The sequence below is a fragment of the Heterocephalus glaber genome, unplaced genomic scaffold (genome assembly GCF_053883595.1).
Source record: "Heterocephalus glaber isolate CG9 unplaced genomic scaffold, H.glaber_assembly_v1.0 deba00001572, whole genome shotgun sequence".
In the NCBI taxonomy this organism is placed as follows: Eukaryota; Metazoa; Chordata; class Mammalia; order Rodentia; family Bathyergidae; genus Heterocephalus; species Heterocephalus glaber.
The window spans coordinates 19094597-19122236 of record NW_028258357.1 but is presented as its reverse complement, the minus strand read 5'-3'; the positions used below and the strand labels follow the sequence as shown (position 1 = coordinate 19122236).

The 27640-nt window shown below is 45.9% G+C and overlaps 2 protein-coding genes and 1 pseudogene across 3 annotated transcripts; 2 read left to right on the top strand and 1 right to left on the bottom strand.

The window, feature by feature from the left end:
- Window positions 1-638: 638 nt before the first annotated feature.
- On the top strand, window positions 639-9859 carry Sycp3 (synaptonemal complex protein 3). The gene is made up of 8 exons (XM_004844854.4): window positions 639-901; window positions 1165-1231; window positions 1486-1520; window positions 2802-2919; window positions 3841-3940; window positions 6541-6639; window positions 9241-9345; window positions 9478-9859. Exons 1-8 carry the CDS (start codon window positions 769-771, stop codon window positions 9529-9531), a joined length of 711 nt encoding a protein of 236 aa, XP_004844911.1. The 5' UTR covers window positions 639-768; the 3' UTR covers window positions 9532-9859.
- Chpt1 (choline phosphotransferase 1) lies at window positions 9381-23752 on the bottom strand. Of its 2 annotated transcripts, none has more exons than XR_205256.4 (9): window positions 23460-23752; window positions 21640-21787; window positions 21123-21264; window positions 18274-18358; window positions 15810-15941; window positions 14281-14439; window positions 13738-13863; window positions 11656-11957; window positions 9381-9557 (listed from the first exon to the last, which is right to left on the bottom strand). XR_205256.4 is itself a non-coding variant. In XM_004844853.4 (9 exons), exons 1-9 carry the CDS (start codon window positions 23730-23732, stop codon window positions 9513-9515), a joined length of 1221 nt encoding a protein of 406 aa, XP_004844910.1. In that variant the 5' UTR covers window positions 23733-23750; the 3' UTR covers window positions 9381-9512. The 2 variants fall into 2 exon arrangements, 1 of the variants encoding a protein (XP_004844910.1); XM_004844853.4 differs by having other exon boundaries at window positions 11847-11957; window positions 23460-23750.
- On the top strand, window positions 23731-27640 carry LOC101704529 (cytochrome c pseudogene; annotated as a pseudogene).

Sequence of the window (27640 nt, the reverse complement as noted above, 5' to 3'; positions counted from 1 at the left end):
GGTTTGGGCTGCAGGACGAAGTGGGCGAGCGTGAGAAGCAACCCCCAGTGCCGACAGCCCCCAGAGGAGCGGAGCGGACGCCCCGGGCGCCAGGCCCCAGCGAATCGCCAAGTGATGCCTTGTGGCCAACGCGTCAGTCCTGGAGGGCGAAGATGTGCTGGTAGCCGGGATCGGGTTAAGAAGGGCACCGGCGGGCACTGGGAGCCTGAGGCAGGGGGTCCCAAGTCGAACCCAGCCTGGACAACTTAGGGCGATCCTATCTAAAAATAACTTTAAAGGGCTGAGGGTCTAGCGAGACCCAGTTTTAAAAGAAGGGGAGGCTGGGGATGCAGCTCAGGCCCAGGCTCAACCCCCAGCACCGCAAAAAATAACAATCTGTAGAACACGGTGCAGTGTTTTTTACAGCCCAAACCCCCTCTCCGCATCTGTTTCTCTTCTCTTTTCTGTGTCTCTCAAAGCTCTCCGCCTCGGTCCCGGGAGGGCGCCTCACAGGTGACAGCCCTGTGACTCGCTCGGGACCACCCCAGCACGGCGCCTCGCGCTTGCGCACCAGCGTGCCCGGCACGCTCCTGACTAGTGACTTCGCGCGCCCCGCCCAAAGGGGCGGAGCCACCGATCCTGCGCGCACGCGCGCGGCGTCCAGCCAATCAGCGCCGCGCCCGCCAAAAAGCGCCAGGCTCTTCAGCGCTGTCCGAGTTTCCTCAGAGGCGGCGGCGGCTGCGAGGCGGTGCGTGAGGAAGGAGGTCGGCGGCCGGGCCGGAGTTCACCATGGTGCCCGCCGGCAGGAAGCACCCCGGGAAGGCAGGGAAGGCGCCGCTGGAGCAGCCACCCGGGACAGCCTACGACTCGGACAGGGGCGAGCGCGGCCTGAGCGGCTCCGAGGACGAGGAGGCGCCCGCAGGTCTTGGTCGCTCCCCTGGGCCCCGCCGCAGTCGCGGGCTCGCAGCGCACACCCGGCTTCCCGCGGGCAGGGCTCCCTGACTTCTCCCGGCGGGCGGCGGGCCCGTAACCCTGCTGCGCAGCGAGACCCCGTGGCAGAAGCGCCCGGGGCGGGCAGACGCGCGCTGGCAGGGGGCGCGAGGAGGCAGCATGGAGACACTGCCCCGCCGCGGCGTGCCATGACAGCGCGTTTACTTTTATTTCCCTTTTTCACTGTCCATACAGGAAAGATTCCAGTAATTGATAAGCGTGGGAAAAAAAGGTCGTCTTCAGAGATGCTGGAAGACATGGGGTAATGTGTTCGAAATGATGTTAAGAAAAATCCTAACAAGGGATTACCTGACAAGTACTGCATGTGCAGTGGCCGCGTTGGTATTTCTTCTATGTTTTATGGGTCCTTAATAAAAGCTTTTTCTTTTACTTTGCTTGGCTTTTGCCATGTTGGAGGTTGGATCTAGGGCCCCGAGCATGCTAGGCAAACACTCTGCCGCTGAGCTACCACCCCTCACCAGTCCTAAAAGGTCTTAAAATGTAATTTATTCACAGGGGTGAAGTACAGAATATGCTGGAAAAATTTGGAGGTATGGTTTTGGAGATCCTTGTATTTAAATAAAATTGTTTTAAACTATTGTAATTTGTATAATAGGGAATGTTAATCAGCAGACTGTGAGTATTAATGCCTTGCTTTACGTACATGTGATTTAGCTTTATAGGTTTCCTTACCTTTTCAGTGATGTGAATGGAAATAGCTTGTTCACAGGTGATTTTAATGGAATTTTAGAAGAAAAATGGATATATAAAATATTCATATAATAGTACAGCTCCATTATACTTACCGAAAGGTAACTGGTAAATCCATAATAAAGGTATACGTTCAGCCAAGTACTAAGCTATTAAAATTTTTATGGAATATAGTACTTAGTGGTAAAATGTCCTATAAAAACTCCATGAAAATATTTAAAAGTGTTCTCAAATTTATCTAGATACTTACATTAAGATGTTTGTTATCTTTGGTCTGTGTGTCTTTTAGTAAAAGATATATAGAGATATATATATATCTATAGATATATATAGATATAGATTTTTTTTTTTGGTACCAGGGATCAAACTCTAGACCTTGTGCTTGTGAGGCAGGCGGCAGAACCATTGAGCTAAATCCCTGGCCCCAGTAAAAGATATATTTAAAGGCATAATTAACTATATGTTTTCCACATCATTTTCTTATTCTTTGATATACCTATCTTTTTTTGTGTGTTTTATCTTGAGTCCTAACAATAATTCACCCAAGTGTGTTTCAGTTGGAGAATATTTTATAAATTTAGAAAACCTAAGCCATTATTAAAGTGTTTTCCCATGAGGAAGTTGAAGTCTATCTTTTTTGTTTTTGTTTTTTGTGTTCTTTGGTACAGGGGATCGAACTCAGGACCTTGCGCTTGCCAGGCAGGTGCGGTGCCACTGAGCTAAATCCCCAGCCCTGTCTTTGATGCTTTATTTATTGGCTCTTTTAAAAATCATTCCTAAATTTAAAAATTATCTTCAGTTAGGAAAATAAAAATTGGGATAAGGTTGGGTATTTCTTATCCAAAATCTTTGGGACAAGAAATGTTTCAGGTTTTAGAGTTTCTTTGGATTTGGGAATATTTGCAGAGACTTTACTGGTTGAGCAACCCTAGTCTGAAAGTCCAAAATCTTAAATGCTCCCAAATTTGAAATGTTTTGAGCATGGCACTATCTTAAAATTTAATGTTATATGTCTTTATAATATTATTGAATGAACTTTTTCCATATTAGTATTTACTTGAATATATGGGAACAAAATAATTTTCAACATTAAATTGAATGAGCATTTATTTTCAACACAGCTGACATTAACAAGGCCCTCCTTGCCAAGAGAAAGAGACTAGAAATGTATACCAAGGCTTCCTTCAAATCCAGTAGCCAGAAAATTGAACATGTTTGGAAAACACAGCAAGAGCAAAGGTAAGGCGGCTGGTTTTTTATAGCCACATTTGTATCATTTCTTAGCATACACAGGTACCAATAACTTAGGAAAAACGACTCTCTTCTGTTTATTGGGGTCTGTAGTGAGAATATATTTGGCCTAGGTGGGCATGGGGGCGGACACCTGCTATCCCAGCGTTTAAGATGCTGAGGCAGGAGGATCTTGAGTTTGAAGCCAGCCTGGGCTACATAGCAAGATCTGTCCAAAGTAAGAAGGAAAGAAAGGAAGGAGGAAGGAGAAGGGATATTTGGCTTGACTTTTCTGTAAGTCAGTAGTGAGATTGCTTTTTTAAGAAACAAGTGTGGTTTTTTAAAAATTCTAAAGGTAATTTATGTTCATTTTGAAAATACACTAGTAAAAGGTAAATGTCATAGAAACTATTTGTTGTTTGATAGTTAACTATATTTGACAATGTAGAAAAAGGTCAATGTTATATTAAAATTTTGTGTATTTACCCTTTGTCTATTTATATTGTGAAATTCATTTACTTTAGCTGATTTTATTCCTTTGTAAAGAGTCATTGCCAAAATGGGGAAAAACTAAGTGAAATATTTCTATTTAGAAATCACTTAACCCATTTTTTCATATGAGAACCTATATTAAGTAGGATACATAAAATACACTCCCTGGAAATCAAACAAATTTTTTTGGAAATGTACATAGATGATAAAGCTTCCTTAGTTGTCAAGAGCTACAACATATGAGGAGACCTTTCTGTTAGCTTATTAGGAAAAAATACTTCTGGAATAGACTTCAATCTGACTCTTGGTTTCCCATCAGGATATTACAGCTGCTATTATTTCCTTCCATCCTTACAGTATACAGAAAGGTCCGATCGGTTTTGAATGCTTTTTCCTAGTGGTATGAAATGTGACGATATTCATCTCCATGTTTTACAGGCAGAAACTTAACCAAGAGTTTTCTGAGCAGTTCCTGGCTGTGTTTCAGCAGTGGGATACAGATCTGAAGAAGGCTGAGGAGCAAGAAGAGAAACTGGTGGTTGGTATCACACATCATCCCACCAGGTCTCGAGCGGAAAGGGAGCCCCCGGGGCAGGCACACTCTGTACTTGGAAGCACAGCCGTGCTGCCTGCGTTGCTCAGGACCCTTAGACTTTGAGGTGATGGAAATTTGCCAGAGAACAAAAGGAAGATTAGTGGCTTACAGAAAAGAAATTGAGGGTAGTTTAGCTCAAGGCACAGCTGGACAGGGACAGGGCAGCTTGCTCCTATGGGGCCATTTGGGCCTCTTGGCATCTCCTAGTGGGCTCATTTAGTGCAGCAAGCAAGACGCTACCAGCGCTCCTAGACTCAGAGTAAAATGAGGAGTGGCAGTGGACCACAGTCTTCAGTGGCCATGGCAGGAAACCCCGCTTGAGGGCTCTCACTGACGGAGTTTACCGTCTGCCCGCTCCTGAACCAGTCACTGAAGTCAGAATGTGGTTTACTCTTTGTTTTCTCCTGTGAGGTGCTGGGGCTGGAACCCAGGGCCACATGCATGCTGGGCAGGTGCTCTGCCACTGAGCTATGGACCCGCCTGAGGACACGGTTTACTCTTCATGCCCACTTGTGTTCCCTGTGTGCCCCCAGGGCGCATGTCCTTCATCTCCACTCAGCTGTCTTGTAGCTGCACTAACTGCTCCTCCAGTGGTCCTTTCACTATTGCTAATTATTGGACATTGCTTAGCTAAGAGCTGGGGTACTGGTCTGACCAAGTAACTGTGGGGTTGGTGGATCAGCTCATGAAATACCCAAGGCGAGGCTCAGCAGGCTGCAGGTACGTAAGTCTGCAGTTTAGGAGACAGATGTGAGCTGAGGAAGCAAAGTTGGGGATTCTCAGCTTGAAAACAGTTTTTCAGCCATGAAGATGGGATGACATCACCAAGGGGAAATCTAAGGACAGATCCCTGAGGGACATATTTAGTGCTCTGGGAGGTGAGGGGAGCCAGGAAGAGACACTGAGAGTGTGTGGTCTGGTCACAGGTGGACAGCAAAGCCCTGTGAGCTGAGCAAAAAAAGCCATTTCAGAAGGAAAGGAGCCGGGCATGGTGGCGCATGCCTGTGGTCCCAGCACTCAGGAGGCTGAGGTTAAGAGGATCGCTGCCTGGGCTGCACATAGTGAGTTCAAGGCTGCCTGAACTACATAGTGAGACCCTGTCTCAAAAAGCCCCCCCAAAAAAACACAAGAAAGGAAAGGTTATTTCTGTCACATGCTGCTTGGAGGCTGAGTAAGGTGGATCTGGCAATGTTGACGTCATTGGTGTCCTGGACCAGAATGATTTTGGTGAAAAAGTGAGAAATCTGTGCAAGTCTGATTAGAATGAGTACTAGACAGAATGGGAAGGAAAGAAATGTGGTAGCCAGAGGAGAAAAGGAATACAGGGTTTTGTTTTATTTTTTAAGAGGAAATAGCAGCATGTTTGTGTGCTGACAGGAATAACCCAAAGGGACAGATTTAAAATATTAGAGACAATTGCTGAATTCTTGAGAATGGATGGGACGTGAAGAAGTTGGCCTTAGTAAGGAACAAGAATCATTCACTCTTAGAAACAGGAGAGAAGACAGAATGTACGGGCACACATAAATGTGGGTGCAGATACAGTGATGGGATACTCAGGAGGCTGAAGAAAGAGGATGATTTGAGTTTGAGGCCAGCCTGAACTACATAGCAAGACCCTATGTCAGAAAAAAAAAAAGGCAGGGAAAGGAAAGTGAGGATGGCAGGGGCAGGGATAACAGAGAAAAGTAGGTAGAACGAATGGACTTTAGTACCTGTTAAGTGAGCTGTGGTACTAAAGAACAGCCAGGAGGTAGTGCCTGAGTCCTGGGATATAGGGAGAAACAGTATGTGTATTAGTTACAGCCTGGACCCTGGAAACACACAGTGGCGATCAAATTGTGGTCACTCAGCTATAAAAGTGACAGAGTACCTATCTCATATAGTTGTTTGGAGGAGTAAATCAGTTCCTATCCCTTTAATAAAGTTCCAAAAATAGACGACACATAGTGAATATGTTTGTCATTATCAATGCTATAGCGAGGTTATGTTATTGGTAATGGTAAGATCTAGGGTATAAACATGTAAGTGAATAGCTCAGGTAGGGTGGAGGAGAAAATCACTGGTGGAAAATAGGTTAAGGACATGAAAGATCACCATTATTAGAAGATCAACTGTCTGGGTATTGAAATTCCAAAGAAAAAGACATGTCTTGAACATTAAGATTTCCTACTCAGTGACATGAAGGATTATTGTATTGCGTATTAGTGGTAAACAAATTATCTAAAGTTGGTCATTTAACAAAATGTTAAATATCCAGCAGAGGGCCGGGGATTTAGCTCAGCGGTTTCGCAGCCTGCTGTGCAAGCCCAAGGACCCGAATTCGATCTCCGGTACCAAAAAAAAAAAAAAAATCCGGATTTAAAAACTTCCTTTTAAGTTTAATATAGGATTAGGATTATTTTTTTGCTAATTTAAAACTTGAGAGTTGGGAATGTACCTTGAGGTAGGGTGCTTGCATAGCATGTGTAGAGCTCTGGCGTATTGCCAGAAAAACAAACTTTTACCTAATTGTTATTAAACAGTGTTTTTTATATTTGTAGAGTATAATGCGACAACAACAAAAAGTTTTTCAACAATCCAGAATTGTTCAGAACCAGAGACTGAAAACGGTTCGACAGTTGTATGAGCAGTACCTCAAGGTATGTTATGCATAGTAATGTAATGCATTCTTATAAAACAATGTATTTACAGAAGTAGTACATACTGTTTTTCCTTCCAAGTTTATGGGGAAAATTTTTAACTACTTTCTAGAAACGGGGACAGAATTCATTACTTCTGACTTAAGTGATAATATACCTTTAGAATTCTAATAGTTTCATGGATTATTCAAGATAGGAAATGGTAAATTTAGGTAATTTTACCGAAAAATGGATTCACGCATTGAATCTATACTTTATTTTATTTATTTATGTACTTATTTTTAGTACCAGGGATTGAACTCGGGAACTTGGACTTGCGAGGCAGGCAGCAGAACCACTGAGCTAAATCCCCAGCCCAAATCCATACTTTATTACAAACACTTATGTCATTGATCTCTGTTTAACTTAGAATAGAATAGGAAGTTTATAAATCATTTCTATATACTTTTACTTGACTTTGTATCCCCAATGTTTGTTACGTAGAAAGCACTCAATTTTTGAATAATTCTATATTTTCAAATATTTGTTTTTTGTATTTTTGTTTTGATGTTTGAGACAGGGTCTTGCTATGTAGTCCAGGCTGGCCTTGAACTCACTGTGTGGCTCGGGCTGTCCTTGAACTCAGGCCTTTCACCTGTCTCAGCCTCCCCAGTGCTGGGATTATAGGTGTGCACAACCACACCTGGCTTTATATTTCAAATGTTTACAGAAATATTTTATGGCATATTTGCTTTTAGAATTACTGCAGTGACCGATAATGACTTTATATGCCAATTTATAATCATAAAAGCTCAGAATGTAATAGACACCAAGAATTAAAAATTTGGGCTGGGGATTTAGCTCAGCGGTTCCACCGCCTGCACCGCAAGTGCAAGGTCCCAGCTTGATCCCCAATACCAAAAAAAAAAATTTGTGAGTTGGAAATTATCTACTGAATACACACATTTTACCAAATTGTGGTCTAAAAAGTTCTAAAGTAAATATTTTAAAGAAATTTAAAATAATTTATATGAACACAAAAGATTTCTCCCCCCAGTACTGGGAATCAAATTTGGGACCTTGTGCTTGCCAGGCAGTCGCAGCACCACTGAGCTACATCCTGGCTCACAAACGTTATTTTTAAGTGTTTGCAAATAGAGAACTTGTCAGTTCTAATGCTCCCTGACAATAACTTGTTAATTAGTATGAAGGTCTAAGAAAAGCTTCTTCTAAATGTTACCACTTAGGATAGGAACTGGAAGGGCTGGGGATGTAGCTCAGCGGTGCAGCACCTGCCTGGGAAGTGTTGAGATCCTGAGTTCGATCCCCGGTACGCCCCCCAAAAAAAGATAGGAACTGGAGTATTAACTTTAACTCTTCCATATCCTTATCTTTCATGCTGAGTTATGAGACTATATATAATTTTACCTCTGCAGTGGTCCATGCTTTCTTTATTCGCACTGCTACTACCCTAGTTCAGGACCTCATCATTCTTTGCTTGTGCTATTACAATTCTTTGATTTTCTATGTCCTGTCCAACTTTATAGGTCTCCCACGTTATCTTTCTAAAATACATCTCTCTGCCGGGGATTTAGCTCAGTGGTTCCGCTGCCTGCCTTGCAAGCACAAGGTCCCAAGTTCGAGCCCCGGTACCAAAAAAAATACATCTCTTTCCTCCTGAAAAAATTACCAGCAGCTTTCCATTCGGAATTGTTAGGTATCTGAGATTCTTCTGTAACATGACTCTGTAAGCTTCACTTACTACACCTGCCCATTCCTCCCAGTTCTCTCCGTAACCTCTGAACTTACTCATCAGATACTTCATGCTTTTGCTCATGCTTGTCCTTTAAATTACTTTTAATTCCTTCTTTATTATTGCAACTGTATTCTTTTGACATCTAAACTAGAATTAATCCCCATTTTCTACTATATAGCCACAGTAAGCTGTTTCCTTTCCTACTGCAAAGCTTTTGTTTCTTCTCACTGGAATAAGGCAATTGTGTATTATTCTTTAATTTCTGCACAGCCCTTAATATAGTACTTTTTACATAGTGAGGACTGGAATAACTATTTGTTAAAGAAGATTAAAGATTTAAAGCATAAATTTTGTTTTTCATAACTTGATCATACTACAGATCATTTTACTTCTGCTGCTAGATTCATGTCTCATTGACTATTAGTAATAAGATTATAACTTGATGTTTGGGAAATGTATTAGAAAATTTCTAAGTTAGTGTATTTGCTGATGGTTGTCCCATCTGCTCTTTTTGTTTTTTCCTTTTTTTTGGTACCTGGGATCGAACTCAGGACCTTGCGCTTTTGAGGCAGTTGGCTGCACCACTGAGCTAAATCCCTGGTCCTTTTCTTCTTCAACAGTTAATTAATCCATTATTTCAAGCAAAGTGTTCTACTGTTGTACATTCTATAATTATATTTGATTTATGTCTTATAAATTTTGCTTCTATAGAATTTGTCTTTATGTATTACTCATTTTTACATGGAATAAATAATGGGCATTATTTGAATATTAAAAAGTTCTTCCTTCTGAAAATTATTTTTACAAGTTTAGAACCTGAGATGACAAGTTATGGTTTGTAACTGAACGAACCTTTTGTGTTGTAGAGTTTGGAGGACTTGGAGAAGAATCACGATAGTCTACTTAGTGGGACACAAAATGAACTTAAAAAAGAAATGGCTATGTTGCAAAAGAAGATTATGATGGAAACTGTAAGTCATTACATTTCAGATGTAAAACATCAGGATTAATGTAAGCTCTGAAAGATTTTATTTGCTGAAATATGTATAACAGTTAACTGACAATTCAAACAAATGTTTACTGTCTCCTCTTTCATGAAACAGCAGCAGCAAGAGATGGCAAGCGTCCGCAAGTCTCTTCAGTCCATGTTGCTCTGATGACTCTTTGGAGAAAGAACGTGAACCTAAGCAACAAGACACAATTGCAACATTAGCTAAGAGGCACAAAAGTCTTGGGAGCAACTTACAATTCTAGTTAAACTTAACACCTTTAGTCACAGAAGTTCCAGTTTAAATTATAACACTTTAATCATTATCATGTTTAAGTGTAAGACCTCCCTTTCTATTCACTTCCAAATAAAATACAGTTATGTGAGGAGCGGCTATCCCTCAACTGTATGTGACAAGCTTTCAGCTCTTCAGTTGTAGCAGTCAACTTTTCTAGCACTGTTTATTAACTTTTGTCAATAAAGAATATTCAGAGTTAGTGTATCTCTGTCCATCCCTAAACATACAAAGAACAAGTTACATTGTTTGGGGATTGCGTGGGGTTGGGTTGTTTTGGGTTTTGAGACAGGGTCTTGCTATGTTGCCAAAAACAAGATTTATAAATATTAATTTAAAGACATGGGTTTACAGATATGTCATTTCTGTAGACATCAAAGTACCCTATAATCAGGCTTGGTCTGCAGTTAAATGACACAGCCTTTGTAATGACAAGGAGCACACAGTGACAGTTACTTCAAGGAGGATTACCTTGGACACTTCCTGTTTTAATACTCAGTAAGTAGACACAAGTTTTGTTTTCAGATTTCAATAGTTAATTTTTATACTGTCTTTTAAAATGTGCACTTAATATAGAATAACATGAAACACTTGATTTAAAACGTGAAATTTTTTCCACATTTGTTTGAAAATAAGTCAGTTAAGCCTACTGTTATTTAAATTACTTTGAACCATTCAGAATAAAATATATGCCCATTACAAGGAAACAATTTCCTCCTATCCTTCCATTTTTTTTGTACCGGGGATCAAACTCAGGACCTTGCACTTGCGAGGCAGGCACCGGAACCACTGAGCTAAATTCCCAGCTCCTGTCCTTCCATATTTTAAGTTTCAATATTTGCTGCTACAAACCACTTATTTGACTTAAGGTTTTTCAAGTTTTAAAAACAAAGTCTATCTCTAAATTTAATGAATAAAGAGGGCCGGGTATGTAGCTCAGTACTCCTGGGTTCAATCCCTAATACTCATGACTAAAAAAACCAAATAAAAATCTTTATTTTTAAATGTTTTCCTCTTTCTGGTGATGTTGGGCATTGCCTGTACTAAGCCTGCACTTTTCCGCTCCTCTGCACACTACAGCCCCAGGCCCAGAATGGCAATCTTAAGCTGGTTACACGGCTGCCACAGTCCTGTCAGATGTTCACCAATAGTGAGGGGCAAAACTGCTTATTCACCTCTACATTTTTGCCTTTCAGGACTATCAGTTTCCACCGGTTTGTTCTGCCTGCCTTTCCTTGCCTAGTACAGACAGTCACCGGCCCATCAGTCCTTTATTTTCTGATTATTTCCTCGTGTGGCTGATAGAACTGTCGTGTCCAGTTAGAAACAGGCTCAGACGGGGTCTTGAGATCTGGCTCTCCAAGGGTTCTGTGATGATGCTGTTTATACAGAGCAACCTCCCTACTCCTGACACCAACATGCATGGTGGCCTGGCAGTGCCACTTCCAGAGCACCTGGCTCTAGGGCCCTGCTGCGTGTTTCGTGGGTTACTGTCTTACACATCAGCTGATTTAGCTAGTGTCCCCTTTCTCAGTTAATGCCACCTTCTCGTGGCCATGGAATCGTAACTATCAAGGAACAAGTTACTCTCAGTATGAAGATTCTTGAGTTTTTCTGAATTGGCACAACAAATTCCTTTCACTAAAGACAAACTGTAAAAGTTCCTAGAGCTCTTAAATTCTGGTTGGCGCACCAAAGCACATACTTCCTTTCCTCCCAGGGATTAGCACACGCTTGGGAGATGGTTGTTGCTGACATAGTATCACAGACCATGCACCTGGGCAGCAGCAGGATTCCCTCCGGTCTTTGGCATCGCCCTCACCATGGCCGAAGTCATTTAAGTTCTGAATTTTTATGTACTCTGGCAGGGTCTGATCAGTATTTTGCAGACACAGACTGTCACTTAGAACTACAGGGTTCGGTTCTCTCTCATCCTGAGGGGTGACAAGTTTGGGCTTGTTTCTGATTAGTTTACAGACCGTATTGCTCTAACAATACCTGTGACCACAATGTGGGTGACGCATCATGAGGCTTCCTTACTCAGCAGACACAACGGCATCTGCAGGGCTTGTTTCTAGCAAATAGCGCCTTATCTGACAGCATCCTACCGCCTGGAGAAGGGGGCTTCCTTCAGCCTAGGCTCCCCTAACCGCCTCTTCCTCGGGCTATTAGTCAACATGCTTGTGAACCTGTTCAGGTGCCTGGTGGCAGGAGATCTTGAAGATACTTTGATGCAGGTGTCTTGAGATTTGCAGGCACAAAGCGCTGAAGTACAGGATCATGTCAAGTGAAGCAACGACCTTTGGGAGCAAATCGGGACTCACATTATGGTCTATCTTTCAGCTCGCAGCTTTTTTCTGCAACTCCCCCCCCATCTCAGATGTCCTGAACCCCAGATTCCTAGTGGGAAATGTTCCATTTTAGAGTGTTTTCACGTGCCGTAGCGTGGGCCTCATTAGTCTTCCGGAAAATGCAGGGAATTTCAGCTATTCCAGCTCAGGCTCTGAGAAGGGAGCAGAGTGGAAAGCTCCAGAGTAAGGCGCCAGGCCTTGACTTCCAGCTTCCCCCAGCTTCCGGTGGGAGGGGCTGCCCATCCCTCTCCTAGAAAGCGTGTTTTCCTGCAGCTGCTTTTACCCTCAGAATAGCTGGAAGGATGCCGGGACTGTGGAAAAGGCACCACAGTGGAGGGGAGGCACATACAAAACGTGTTATATTCAAAACTAACTGCTTTCCTTCAGAAGGGGCGCCAGGGGAATGGAAAGCCTGCTGTGCACGGGAGGGGAATCCTCAGCCAGAAGGAAGCTCCAGTGGGGCCTCTGCTCTCTGAGGAAGGGGTTTCCTTCCATAAGGACAAGGAAAAACGGAGTGGGCCTTCCTCAGCCAGCCAGTCTGTCACTAATGTGAACCAGGCCCGCTGCTCAAGCCAACAGGCGCTTCAGTTTGGAATGCCTGACGTTTCGATTACGTTCACTCTGACGCACATGCCAGTTCAAATTAAAGGAAATGTTCAAACACTTTGCAGAAAATTGCATGGAAAGTCAAAGGATTAAGAAGTACACTTCACCACTGAAAAGAACGGAAGGCTTTTAATGGACTGTAAGTAAGTATTAGGTTACTAATTTATTCCAGGGAAAGTGTCATCCTATGGACTTGGTTTATGATTACCAGTGGACCCTCGTGGTCTGTGTACAGAACAGAGAGCGGAGTTTTTAAATACTTAAGGCCAACGTGGTGAGACTTGGTGAATCATCGAGACTCACTGGCGGCTTCACTGGTAAGACCTGTACGCTTCCGGATCACGCACAAGCTGTAAGGCCAGCGAGGTCCACAGATAGGGAAAACTACAGCAAAACTATTCAAATCACTATTAGTTGAAGGCCAACCATAAAGATACGTCTTACTAGTATAAAAATTTAATTCTCCATGATCTAATTTTGTGACTGAAGCGTTAATCAGTAATGAGTTCCTTAGATGACTAATGTTTCCCTTAAGAACCATATTCTGTATTTCACAATCATTTTAGATAGAAATTAATATACATATTATCCATGCCCTTGCTTAAGCAGGATGTAGTCAACAAGAATTTAGCCTTCGTGACATTATTAAAACAAAGAAAGGCAATACACGAATACAGGGCTGCTTACATCTAGCTGCAAACAGCCTCAGCATGCAGCTCTGCTCTCAGTATTGGCTGACAGCTCTCGATGTAGTAAGTGGCACCACTGCGAGCACTAACCCCGTAATGTGTTACTTGCTGTAATCTGGGAATAATTTTAATAAGCTCGATAAGAGCAGTCAGACTCCTCTGGGCAGAGTGGATTGGTTTTAGGGGAAAAGAGTACTTTTTAAGTACAAAGCTGTGTTCCCAAGGGTCTAGGCTGGGGGATGCCCGATCACCAGATATGCTGACTATTTCTACATACAATATAAAATGACTGACCACTTAAAAGAACTGATTTTAAATACTCAGAAGCATTCACTGTATAGACTAAATATTGAGATAACTGATACCTGACTGAAACGGCTAGGAAGCATAATACGATCTGCTTATCTGATAATACAAATCAGGACAGTACTTACCATTGCTATCCACAGAACAACATATTCATCTACAAAGTTATTAAAGTACTGGTCTAGAAACAAAAGACCTGGCCCAATAAAGATAGTGTCTTGAAGATACAGTTCACTTTTGGTCATGTGAGCGATCTATAAAAAAGTAAACAAAGTAATGTTACTATTAAGTTTTCGGTGTTTTTAGCTCTTACTTTCAGAAGCAAATTATGACTTTTAATTTACTTCAAGACAAAGACAATGTAATCTCACATTCTATCTGGGAATATTTATATCTCCCCCAAATTCACGACTGGGTAGCTTATTAAAATTTGCAGTGTTTAAATTCCTTGATATCAGGAATTTATAATTGATAATTAGAGCCTAACAGATAATTAAAAGAACCGAATGCAACATTAACTCACAGTGCAGTTTTATTCAGAGCGCGGATGTCTATTTACTGTGATGCGATAACCACAAAGGAAAACCTACACACTGTGTGAGATACTTTCCAGCTCTGGGCTGAGGACTAAGGACAATATCTGTACCCTAAATCATGCAAGCGTTTCTCACCACTAGTTTCTGTGCAACTTTAGCAAAGACACACCCGAACATTAGGGTATAAAGGCAAGGGTGCTTTTCGAACACGTTCGCGGCTGACTTTTTATAGATCATTACTGCCAGGACGATGGTGAGTCCGATGTGGAGTCCAGGCGACAAAACACTCGTGCCCTATGGATAAAGCGGAAAATCACTTTTCGCCACACACTTACGACAAGCGCACGTTTTCCGAGCCTCTGTTCTATCAAACAGGTGCAGCCCCCAGAAGAGCGTGATGGAGGGTGCAGCCAGGGGGGCAGGACCCTCACCTGTGCCCCTCAAATGCCACAGAAACCTCGGGTGGCACCGATGGGGCGCAGCAGGCGTCTGGGTCCCGTTACAGACGCACGCATCCTAAACTAATCAGCTAAAAATTAACTCTGTGATTCATTCTGTATCGGCTTTCACTCTGCCGATGCCCATTCCTCAGACAGATAACATTTTCTGTGAAATCTGAACACCGCTTATCTCACCACTTCTACAGAATATTTTAACTGCTGATTAGAAAGAGCATAATTCTGCCAGTCTCTCTACATCAACATATTCCCCAGCCCCTATGCTTTGCATTCATACTGCAAATGTCACCTTTTGAAAACTGTTATGATCCAGGCTGTTAAGTTTTTATCTATGTGAATCAGGATTCTCTTAGCAAAACTTAGCCCAAACAAAATAATGAAACGAGTTTGGTATTCAGGCTTACTAAATCTATAACTTTCTTCCCTTATTTCCTTACGTATGTATGTATCTATGTATGTGTTTATTTACAAGGTCTCACTGTGTACTTTAGACTGGTCTTGAACTCACCATGTAGCCCAAGCTGCCCTCGAACTTGCAGCGATCCGCCTGCCTCAGCCTCCTAAGTACTGTGATTACAGGCGTGTGCCACCACGCTCAGCTCACGTTTTATCTTTTAAGATATTATAATAGTTCTTTTACATGTATTGTGGAAAAATTTCAATAAAATTTACTTTCTGAGTAATAAACTGCCCCTATGTGAGACCTCAGAACTTCAGCAGTTGGCCTATCAGTCCGCCAGGACCTTATTCCCTACTCTTCCTCCTCTTTCTTGTTTGCTCCAAGAACAAAATCCAAGATAACACAGGGCAACTCCTGACTGTGTACAAGAAGGAAGTAGTGAGTGATTAAATGAAATCATACACCACTAGCTTGTGGAAATATAAAAATTTTTTTAAAATAAAATGCTTTTGTGCTGTGTGCCTAAAATGAATTCTTTAGGATATTTGGAGCCAGACATGGTACACGGCTGTAATCCCAGTACTTGGAAGGCTGAGGCAGGAGGATCACCAAGTTCAAGGCCAGCCTGGGCTACACAGGCAGAGCATGTCTCAAAAAACCAAAGAGAAATCACCACCTCCACCACCACCAAGTGTTTAGTTTCCATCCCCATGCCTGAGCTTTGGCATATTTTCATTTCTCTTCATAGCTGTGGTAAGAAAATTTACCATAAGCAAATACTTAACAGCAACGAAACGAATGCTTACCGCTACAGTGGACCCGTTCTTGCCAACACCACCGTGGAGAATGACATGGAAATAATTTGAGCAGGAAAATATTGCTCCACCTACCACGCCGAGGACTGGAAAGATCTTCAATCTTATTTCCAGCATGGGTATCTTCAGGGGAGAGGAAAGAAATCATTAGGAGAACAATTCCTCTTCCTGTTCAACAGCAAAGAAACGTACGATACAGCCCTGTCCAATAAGCCATCCTTTTTCTTTAATCAAAACTAGAAGAGCTTGCCTTGTCTTTGAAATGGTTTTACGAAGTGAAAAATGAGTCCGCATCAGCTTAGCTTGTTTCTGTAACTGTGATAAATATTTAATCTCAAAGCCTCCATCCGACGACGGGAGCACGAGGACACTTCCTCGAGTCAGCACGACCGCTACCGTGACGTGTGTTCATGCAAAACCGCGTTTGGCTGCCGGCCCGGACTCCGTCTCCAGCCAGATATTTACCTGTCGTCAACTGTGTTCGAGAAGCTCCCAGGGCAGCAGAGGATTTAAAGGACAGCAGCAGTGAATTGCTGGAAGGGCCAGGCTGTTGTATTTCAAAAACAGACTTTGAAAGACTGCAGCGGAATGTGTTAAGTTTGGAAGACCTACATCAAAAGGAACTATTCCTCGCTGGTGAGAACAAGATGTGTGTCTTCCTATGGTATTGCCAGAAACGAGACAAGTGTAAGGCTCAACTCCGAGTCTAGGACAACCATGTGTGACCGTCCCAGGCGGCGGGCGCCATGCGGGCGCAGCGCACCTCACCGCCGCTGTCGGTCTGTTTCCTCACAAGGCAACAGGAAGGCTACAAAGGGGCCGAATCTAGCCAGTTGCTAGACTGTGAATAACTACCGTCCAAAGGTAAATATTAATACTATTCACACCAATTAAGAATTTTACAATAACCAACAAATCTATTTCATTAAATGTGAAGAGATATATTTATACTCATGAATAGTTCATCAATAATTCTCTAGTTTAACGGGGAGCCTTGTGCGGAGCCACTGCACGTGGGTGACAGGCACACAGCTGCCGTCCGGCACAGTGGCTGTCCCAGTTCCTTACGCCGGCCTCATGCTCTCCTTAGGGTCTGCTCACAGACGTGGGGAGCAGCCGATCCCCCCGGGTCAGTCATGCAGCAGCTCTGGCCCAAGCGACATGGTGAGGCCCAGAGCCACCTGTCTCCTGGCCCACGCACCGCCGGGGCAGCAGACTGGGTCTGGGGAGCGGACCCCAGGAGAGGACTGGGGTGTCCCACGATCCCCGCTCTGCAGAGGCACTGGGCCGTCCGGGAGGCGCTGTCCTGTACTGCATGCTGCTGGGGCAGCTCGGGCTCCAGTCCCCACCATGTCCCACAGCCTCCCGTCCGCACCCCACAGGGACACGTCACCACGATGGCCCCACGCAGACGCCTTACTGCCACCAGACTTCAGAGTTGCCCTGGGGTTCCACGGTGACGCCCCCTTCCATGTGCTGTTGCAAATCTAGAACACCCGCCCACCACAGTGGCGCCACACAAGGCTGCCCTACTGTCCTACATCCCCTGTGCCCAGCGACCCTGCAACCGCGGGTCCTGAAGTCCACGGTCACCAGTCTTTGGAAGTCTACAGTGTACTGACCACAGAAACCAAGTCTGTAATCAGTCTGATTAATTCTTAGCTCGAGAAATGATCTCATGTCCTGTGACTTACTTATAAAACAGGCATGGTGATATGGACTGCATGGGACTGAGAGCATTAGGGACGCGGATGGGAAGAGCAGGACTCAGTAAGTGCTGAATGAATGTTAGTTGTTGGCCATTGATTTTATTCTTCTCCACCCGGAGAGCGTGAAGTTGTCACTTAGCCAGGCCTGGCTTCATCTGTTTCCTTGTCAATTTTCTTTTTTTTTTTGGTTACCAGGAATCGAGCTCAGGTCCTGGCGCTTGCCAGGAAGGCTCTGTGCAACGGAGCTTCATCCCAGGCCCCCTTGTATGTCTTCTTCCTGTGCAAAACTGGAGTTTGTGACAGAGGTCTGTCTCCAAAGAGCCCACCTGCACCCGGGCACTGCGGGCACCGACCGGGCGGGAACAGACCAGGCGGGAACAGACCAGGGTGCCCCAACCCGGGCCCTCCGCTCAAAGCAGCGTTCACAAGGCAGGTGAGCGGCTTCCTACCACGCTGGGGTCCCCAGCGTCCTCTGGTCTTTAACAAATTACCTATCTTAGGAGATCAACTTTAGCCTGGAAAAGATAACTCCAGTGTTTTCCCTCTGCTTAGGGAAACAGGGTCCTTTTCCTTGATGTAGTAAAATATTCATGTGCAGAAGAAAACACACCATTCTCAAGTAGGTAGGAATGCAAAACAAAGGAAGAGGGTGAATATTAAACAATGCCAAGAATCTCTGGAGAAAATTAACAACACAATAGTTTGTCCTAAATATTTACAGTCGTGAATTTAAATACTGGGATTACCGTATAGTCCCACATTGTCGCTCCTCCAAAGGCAGACAAGATAAAGATGATCACTAAGGCCACCTGGATCTCAGTCACATCCACCCTAGAGGGAGGGCGGAGAACAGGAAGTTGCCATTAAGTACAATTCCTCAACACCAGGCTCATGTCTGTTAACATACTAAAAAGGAGAAAATCTATACAGGCTCAGTTTAGTTTTCTCTTTACTTCCCACACTGAAATTTTTTTCTTAGTTTTTTGAGACAAGATCTTCTTATGCAGTTTAGGGTGGCCATGAACTCACAGAGATCCTCCTGCCTCAGCTCCCCAAGTGCTGGGGTGACAGGCGTGCAGCACCATGCCCACTTCCCACACATTGAATTATCAACTGCCTGACTCAGTAGAAAAAAAGCTACAGAGCTACATGCACTCCCACATAATAAATATTAAGATATAGAGGGGAAAAAACTTACATAGCACACATCACTGAAATAACTGAAACTTTTATTTTCCACTTTAAGTATTTCTTCAAAGTTTGAATTTTTACAATTATGTATTACTCATAAATCAGGAAAAATAATAACATTCATAATATATAAATAATCATGATTTAGGAAACCCTTTTTTTTTGAGACAGGGTCTCACTATGCAGCCCAGACTGGCCTCGAACTTAACAGGGATCCTCCTGCCTCAGCCTCCTGAGTGATGCGAATATAGGTGTGCGCCACCACACGCAGCTGATTTAGAGCAAATTCTTAAATAGTCCTAAGTCTGTTTCACTTATAAATAGGGAAAACTCCAACAGCTTTTCTTTTTTTTTTGGTACCGGAGATCGAACTCGGGACCTTGTGCTTGTGAGGCAGGTGGTGGAACCACTGAGCTAAATCCTCGGCCCTTCGAACAGCTTTTCTTACTAATAGACTTTTCTTACTATTAGTAACTACAGCCACTATAATCTTTTTGACTCCACAGATATTTTTACCCTAATATATGAACATATTTACATTTTCCTCACAAAAACACACCAGTCATACAACACGAGTCCCTGCCAAGCGTTTCTCGTCTGACCCATACACCTGCCAGCTGGCTCCCAGTCAGGGCTGATTTTCCTCCTGCTTGGGATTTGCTGAGGGCCTCACCTCAGGCTGGACTTTGCCTCCACCCTTTCTGTTAAAATGTTGAAACAGTGACTGTGAATTTGTCAGATCTGGGGCTGCAGGTCAGCAACTCTCTTGTACAACCTCTTTGCCATCTGAGATCCCGACTCTGGCAGCTCTGCTGAAATGTGTGCCTGGCCTGGTCCCCCTGCCTTCTGATCCCCCTGCCTACTCCTCCCAGTCTGCCAATCTCAAACGCCACCTCACAATTCCATCTGCAATTCTGCACTCTTGGAGAAGTGGCATCCGCCCCTAAGATGGCCGTCCCTAGTCAGCGACAACCTCTAAGTCCACTTCTCTCATCTCTTTTTTCCTGAGCTCCACTTTTTTGTTGTTGTTGGGCTTGTTTTGGTTTGGTTTTTCGACACAGGTCTGGCTAGATACTTCAGGCTGCCTTTGAATTCATTATGCAGCCCAGGCTGGTCTCAAACTCACTTCGACCCTCCTGCCTCGGCCTCCCGAGTGCTGGGAGGGCAGGTGTGTGCCACTACGCCTGGCTCTCCTGGGGACTGGGGAAAAGCTTATCCTTCATGTAGCTCCACAAGCACTGACACGTGCCAGAGGCTGCAATACTGATCAGGCCCAACACGCTGAGCAGTGCAGGCTGGAGTCTTCCTCTAAGAAGCGAGTCTGGCTGGAGCTCCGTGACTCACAGGGGCACCTCCCGAGCACTGCAGCAGCGTGCAGGTTAACACGACCTCCCCCCTAAGGCCACGGCTGAGCCGAGTACTGGCCTGCGGAGTGGTGGGCTGACAGGAGGTAACATCCACAGCTTGAGGTTGGAGCAATCGCACCCAAACTCCATGCCACACCCAGTGCTCTCACAGCCTGAAGGACACTGCTCTAATTACAGTCGTGTATTTTGTCTGTCTTGGTTCTAATTTGAAAATGCTTCCACAGCCCTTCAAAGCCTGGCCTGCACTGGTTTCCATGGAGATTTCACCGCCTGCACATCTACACGCGCACCTGTACCTGCTGACGGATAACAAAGTTTGGTGGAAGATGGGCCGGCGCCTTTTGCCAAGGGAGCGTTGGCCATCCCAGCTCCCGCTTTCTCTTTACCTCTGTCTTAAGTTTTTCTTCAACCTTGTGTCGCACACCGGGCAGGGGGACTAGAGACACTGCAGGGTCTCCACCAGACACTCCCTCCCTCTCACGATAACCTGATGATTTGACCAAAAAGGACTTCGGACTCCACAGCACATAATCCTATTATGTCCATCAGCTGCTGCTTCTTTTCTTTTTTTGAGACAAGGTCTCCTCGCTGTGTGATTCAGGCTGGCCTTGAACTCACTATGTAGCCCAGGGTGGCCTCAAACTCACAGCGATCCTCCTGCCTCAGCTTCCGGAGTGCTGGGATGACAGGCGTGTGCCACCATGCCTGGCGCTTCTATACTGAATGGCCTTTTTCTATGTGATTCGGGTCCCTTATTTTTCGTTTTGTTTTGTTTTTTGGTACCGAAGATTGAACACAGGTGGCAGAACCACTGAGCTAAATCCCCGGCCCAAGGGTCCCTTATTTTTCTGTTTTCCTTGTGCACTGTAAACTCGGGCTAGAAAGTCAGAGGAGAGAAGTAAAGTAAAATCACTGCCAGGCAGTGGGACTGCAACAGGAGGTGGCGGAAGTCAGCGCAGCCCTGATGAGGATGGGATGACCCCTCGGAGCTTCCTTCCTGCCAGACGGATTCCCACGGACACTGGAGACACACTCACTTCCCAAATCGCAGCGTCCCCGACACGTAGGCCTGCCAGTGCGCGCAGTAGAACATGAACATCCCGACGAAGGAGCAGAAGAACAGCAAGTCAGGGTGCGTGCCCAAGCGCACAGCCAGAGAGGCGCCCACAGCCATCAGCACTGAAACCAGGAGGGCAGGACACTGCGTGAGATCACCGGCCTGTGTGGGCTCACACAGCAGTTTAGGGGACATAACCCTGGCGTTAAAATAAATACTTAAAAAAAATGAATTCTTAAGGCAGGCGTGGTGGTACATGCCTGGAATCACAGCACTCAGGAGGCTGAGGCAGGAGGATCTCTGTGAGTTCAAGGCCAGCCCAGACTACACACTGAGACCCTTCTCAAAAAGCAAAACAAAAAAACTCAGGTGAGTTCTAGAACTTACTCTTTGAACCCACACTTGCTCCCGAATGTATCCTCCTGCAAAGCCTGACCTGGCAGGCTGCTCAGTATGTTCCGGAGTGTCAGCTGTTGGGATCACAGCTCTACAGTTACCTGATGAGAGAGAGTCGCAGCCGTGGTCGAACAGCTCCCCCAGTGGGGAGCAGGAGTTGGTTCTCCGGGCTTGCTTCCCATCCACGGCGTCCAGGGACTGGTAGGTGAACAGGCCCAGCGCTCCCAGGAAGTAGGCCCAGCCCGGTGCCTAGGATCAGGAGAGTGCAACACTGAGGGCAGCTTCTCTGTTTGTTTTTCTTTCTTTTGGTACCAGGGATTGAACTCTGGTCCTCGCACTTGCAGGGCAGGCAGTGGAAACACTGAGCTAAATCCCTGGCCCTGTTTTTTTTCTTGTGGTGGCACTGGGGATTGAACCCAGGGATGTCGCGCTGAGCTACATCCCAACCCTTTTTTAAAAATGGATTTCATTTTTTCTTTTGAGACAGGGTCTCACTACCTGGCTCGGGCTGGCCTCAAACATGTGATCCTCCTGCCTCAACCTGCTGAGCTACCATGACAGGCACATTACCCTCCTACAGGTTCGAAAGCAGTGGTGGCAAACGTGAGGCACGCGTGCTACAGGGGCTGTTTGAATCACTGGGTGCTCTAAAGGGTTCAGCACCCCTGGCCTGGAGCCATCTGCTGGGGGATCTCAGACACTCACGCTATGCGCCCTGACCCAGATTCCTGGGCCACGGCAGTGCCGATACAACACCCGCCGCGCCTGGCACAGGTGTGAGATTACTCAGGAAGACCTTGCTGTGAAAAAGTCCCACAGGCTGCACATGGTGGTGCTCACCTGTGATACCAGCACTCTGGAAGGCTGAGGCAGGAGAATCACTTCAAGTTGAGGCCAGCCTGGGCTACGTAGGGAGTTCAAGACCAGCCTGAACTACATAGCGAGACCCTGTCTCAAAAATAAATAAAATAAAATGCGTCTGATGCTAAAAACTATTCACAAATGTACCTTTTCTATCAGGCCTCCCTTTTTCCCCCAAAAAGAAGCTGTGTGGACAAGCCTGTATGCCTTTTCCTTTAACTGCCCAGCAAATGGTTCTGAAATTAATAACATTTAAGAGGTTGCAATGAAATTAGACAATATCAGAAACATCTAAATCCTGCTACCTGATTCTAGGCCCAATGAAAACTAAGTTTCATTATGCATTTTCAGGATACTTGTTACTAACAGTATGTTTTTAATGTCGAATACTACTTTTAATTTGTTGAGCACATTACGATATTCTACACTTATCTGCATATAAACCAATTCTTCAGTCTTCACTGTCTGTGGGTTTTTTGTTTGGTTCTTTGAGACAGGGTCTGGCTACGCAGTTCAGGCTGGCCTTGAGCTATGTAGCCCAGCGTGGCCGGAAACTCCCTGAGACCCTCCTGCCTCAGCCTCCCCAGTGCTGGGATTACAGGCGTGGGCCACCACACCCGGCTGGATCAAATATTTTTTTAAAGAGCTGGAAGGAGGGAAGCAGGGCGTGAAGTATTTGCATCGTGCTGTTACCCGGCCTGAACTGTTTCTCCCACAGGCCCCCAACGCCGCGCCGCGGTGAGGCCGCTAGGCGCTTCCGGTCCGAGCAAGGTGTCGCAGAGCGCTGTGTCTGTGCGTCGCCAGGCGGCCTCCCTCGGTGCGGGGCCCCGGGGCCGCCCTCGTCGCCCATCGCTCCCCGAACAGGGCCGCCCCGCGCTAACGGGCCGGGGCCGCGCGGTCGGCCCCCAGACGCAGGGCAATCGGCGCGCTCCGAGCTCACTAGCGCCTCTGGGGGGGCCGCCGGGCCGGCCGAGGGCAGCGGCGGGCCCCACCTCCTCGGCGGCCGAGGGCAGCGGCGGGCCCCACCTCCTCGGCGGCCGAGGGCAGCGGCGGGCCCTACCTCCTCGGTGGCCGTGGGGCAGAAGGCGACGAGCGCGAGCGTGACGGCCAGGTTGACGGCCAGGCCGAGCAGCGTGATGGCGTTGGGCGCCAGCCAGAGCGGCACCCAGCGCAGCAGCCAGGTCCAGTAGCGCTGCAGCAGCGGCTCGAGCACAGACACGCCCGCCGCGCTGTAGCGGTGCTCGTCCAGCCGCCGCAGCTGCGCCGCGCTCAGCGGCTCGCCCAGTGCCCGGGCCCAGCGCAGCTCCGGCCGGGGACCCGCGCCCGCCGCCATGCCGGGCCGCGGAGAATGAGCGGCACGAGGTCGACCCCGCCCCGCGCCAGGCCCCGCCCCCCCACGGTGTGGGGGGAAGAGCGGGGCTAGGTCTGGGCAGGCAGGGGCGGAGCCGGGGCTGGGACAGGGGCGTGCTCAGTAGGGCGTGGTGGGTGTGGCCAAGCTTCCTAGCAACGCGCACGCCAACGCCCGCCCACCGCCCCCTGTTTATTGGCCCTCGAGCGCCTCGCTTTCCCCGAGGATCTCCCGCCACGGTCCCCGCTCCGGGCTATACAGAGTCTCCTGCCCTGCGGGTACGCGCACCTCTGTCCTCGGAGCCCGCGCTGGGCCCCGCTAACCCGGGGCCGTGGTGCCCGCCCCGCCCCGCTCTCGCAAGACCTCTGGAGTCTGCCTGAAGACGCTAACATGGGACTGTGTGTCTGAAGCCCAAAGGGCGGTTCTTCGGAGCATCTGACCCGGACAATGAAGGCTGTCCTAGCTGCGTCCTGGCCTGAGGAGAGTGCTCAGGCTGTCCCTTCCCCAGGGTCGCCGGCTCCCACCTTACAGAGACGGGGCGGGCGGTCCGGCCGACCGAGGCCTCGCACTGGGAGCTTCACGGCTCTGATCTTCCGCCCTTTCCTAAGGCCTCGGGCAGGCAGAGCCGGGCTCAGGGGACGCCGAGCTGCTGCCTGCCAAGCCTGGCTCCTGAGCTCAGTATGGCTTTCCTGTTTTATTTTTTCCAGTGCTCAAGTTTGAACCTAGGGCCTTTTCATTGAGCTACAACCCCAACCCTTTTTGTTTCTTAGCTTGAGACAGGGTCTTGCTAAATTTCTCAGGCTGGACTCGAACTTGTGATCCTCCTGCCTTAGCCTCCCAGAGTGCTGGGATTACAGGCGTGAGCCACCAAGCCCTGCTGGTTTTTAATTTTTTTTTTTTTTTTTTGGTACCGGGCAGCTAACTTGGGTCCTTGCGCTTGCGCAGCTGGGGGCGAAAGCACTGAGCTAAATCCCTGGCCCTGGTTTTTAAATTTTTAATGATGGGAAAAAAGTAAAAAAAAAAAAAAAAAAGACCAGTGTTTCATGATGTGAATTGTATGAATTCAAAAATTCAAATTTCAGACCAGCACCAGTACTTAGCCGTGGACCAGCGTGTCCTTGGGGTAGAGAGCAGGATGTCTGGCTTCTGAGCTGGGACTTTCTCGGTGGTAACGACGAAAGAGCGCTGAGCCTCGGACGCGGAAGCCGCAGCAGATTTAAAAATAGGTGATGTTGAGAAAGGCAAGAAGATTTTTGTACAGAAGTGTGCCCAGTGCCACACTTTGGAGAAGGGAGGCAAGCATAAGACTGGCCCAAATCTCCATGGTCTGTTTGGGCAGAAGACAGGTCAAGCCGTTGGATTCTCTTACACAGATGCCAGCAAGAACAAAGGCATCACCTGGGGAGAGGATACATTGATGGAGTACTTGGAAAATCCCAAGAAGTACATCCCTGGAACAAAAATGATTTTCACTGGCATTAAGAAGAAGGGAGAAAGGGCAGACTTAATAGCTTACCTCAAAAAAAGCTACTAATGAGTAATAGTCACTGCCTTATTTATTACAGAACAGAAACGTCTCATGGCTTTTTTATGTGTACCATGATTTAATAGATCTCATACACCAGAATTCAGATCATGAGTGGCTGACAGAATATTTTTGTTGGACAGTCCTGATTTAAGTAAAATTGGCTTATAGTTAAATGGATATCTTTTTTTTTCAAGTTTTGGTAGCAATTCCAGTTCAGTAAATACTATCACTGTTTTCCCTTTCTAAAAATATGGTTGGACTTGATTAGTAATGTTGACTTTTCACAAAGATGGAGAATGTTATCTCAAAACTTACTGGAGGTTGGTTTTATATTTAGATTTATACATATAACTGGTTGTGTGAATATGTTTAAATACCAGGGAAATCCTTCACTGTCTCACAACCAAGCAAGACTCCTGTTTCAATTTGTTTATTAGCTTGTTAAAGACAGTAGTTGAAGACTATTGGGAGCAATGCTACATAATTCTAGGGAAAAATCATTTGAGTAGGCCTAGTTCTCCTGCCTACAGCCCAGCTAGGACCTTCCAGACATAAGTGCATTTTGGCCTAAGGTCACAATTGAGACCTCAGTGATCCCCAGATGCTGTAATCTCCAGGACAAAACCACACCTGCGGGAGTCGCCAGGGAGGAACCAAATCTTCATCTGCATAGTTCCTCATTGTTCTTAGATTTCCACTGCCCCCCCCCCCCGTCTTTTGTTACACCTTGTTTATCCCAATGTGAAGTACTGAAATCTACATATTCATTTGTTGCATTTGTTTCTCCCAATGTAGTGAATAAGAGGTGCTGCAAGCTAGGGCTTCTTGTCTTTGCTGCCCAGAGCAGCACTGATCAGACCCAAAGCTCAGCTTCTTCTCAGTCTCATTTATCTACCTTTCCTGTAATTCGCCGTGTGCTGCCGTGGCTCGCAGGAGACCAGGACTCACTGCAGAGGTTCTGGTAACGTCCCCTTCCCCTGTTCCCTACAGAAGACAAGGAAGGAACATCTATATTTTTTATCTTGACTATGCCAATTTAATTAGAATTCCCTGTATCTAAAGACTGCCGCCTTTTACTTACTGAAAGGCATTTTAGTGTGGTGTATGTGTAATACTAAATAAAGAATATTTTACACTTCTCACCTTTCATAGTTGATCTGTAAGTTCAGATCCTTTTACAAGCATGATACAATAGTTAGATTTTATTTTTTAATTCTTTACTTTGGACTAAGTTATTATTCAGGATAGTATTTAAACAGCTATTTAAAAACACAAGATTGAAAGGACTGTATTTTGTGTGATTGGCAGTGGTGCATTTTGTCAGCTCTTTAGAAGGATTAAAGTGGGGAAGGTACAACATCAGCACAAATTTGTATGTGACCATAATATTTAATTAAAAACAAAATCAGATTGAAAAAAAATTCAAATTTCATTTCTGCAGACCGAGCCGTGTTTATTCTGGACGCCCCGTTGCTTTCTCGAAGGGCATTGGCTGGTCAGTGGTCGCAGTAGGAGCTTTGTGGCCAGCAATGCCCAGAGGATTCCCTGCCTGCTCAACCCCTGCCCTCCTGATCTTTACTACTGAGCAGAGCAGGCATGAGCTGGATTTTCATGTATTTAGATAGCAAGTTCAGTGCATCAGTGGGAAGTGAGTGACTGGAGGTTTATCTATCACTGTGAAGGAGACCGACATGTGCGCATGTTAGCGCTGCATTCGCTCTGGCTGTCACACCAAGTGGTGTGACCAGGACCTTGGGAGTTGAGGTCTCCTGTCCCGGAGGCTGGGTTGTCCAAGCTCAAGGACCCAGGTGAGTATTTCTGTCCATGTCAGCCTGCTCAGTGTCTGTATACCAGGCGGGTTTTGTGCTGTCACAGTGTGCCCCAAATATTACACAGAGAGTATCTGGCTGCTTTAGGCGGGAAGAGTCGGTCAGTGGAGTGCCGCAGAACACAGTAGGTGAGTGGACCACGGAAATGATCGCTGTGTAGGAGATGGAAATGCCAGCTGCCCAGACCCCCTGTAGTATGAACGGATCACTAACATTATATATGTGTATAGCACTATCACACAGTACCCCATAAATATGTAAAAATATTATGTATCCATCAAAAGAATCATTTTACTAAATTTACTAAAATGGATGTAATCTAGGTGGTGGCACAGGACTGTAATCCCCGCACTCAGGAGGCTGAGGCAGGAAGATTGCCATGAGTTTGAGGACAGCCTGGGCTATGTAGTGAGACTGTCTTGAAAAAACAAACAAAACATCAACAAAACCAAGACTAAAGATATATTCCCCCTTTTGGAAGCCTCTGATTAAATGGAAAGTACTTTTAACAGTTTGAAATGCACTTTTTTTTCTTT

Excerpts from the sequence above, each read along its gene's own strand:
- Sycp3 (XM_004844854.4), top strand. The coding sequence starts at position 769 with ATGGTGCCCGCCGGCAGGAAGCACCCCGGGAAGGCAGGGAAGGCGCCG. Across the intron at positions 6,640-9,240 it reads TGTATGAGCAGTACCTCAAG|AGTTTGGAGGACTTGGAGAA; the intron begins GTATGTTATGCA and ends TTTGTGTTGTAG. Across the intron at positions 9,346-9,477 it reads AGAAGATTATGATGGAAACT|CAGCAGCAAGAGATGGCAAG; the intron begins GTAAGTCATTAC and ends TTCATGAAACAG.
- Chpt1 (XM_004844853.4), bottom strand. The coding sequence starts at position 23,732 with ATGGCGGCGGGCGCGGGTCCCCGGCCGGAGCTGCGCTGGGCCCGGGCA. Across the intron at positions 14,440-15,809 it reads AGAACGGGTCCACTGTAGCG|GGCACGAGTGTTTTGTCGCC; the intron begins GTAAGCATTCGT and ends CTTTATCCATAG. Across the intron at positions 13,864-14,280 it reads AAGTTGCACAGAAACTAGTG|ATCGCTCACATGACCAAAAG; the intron begins GTGAGAAACGCT and ends ACTTTTTTATAG.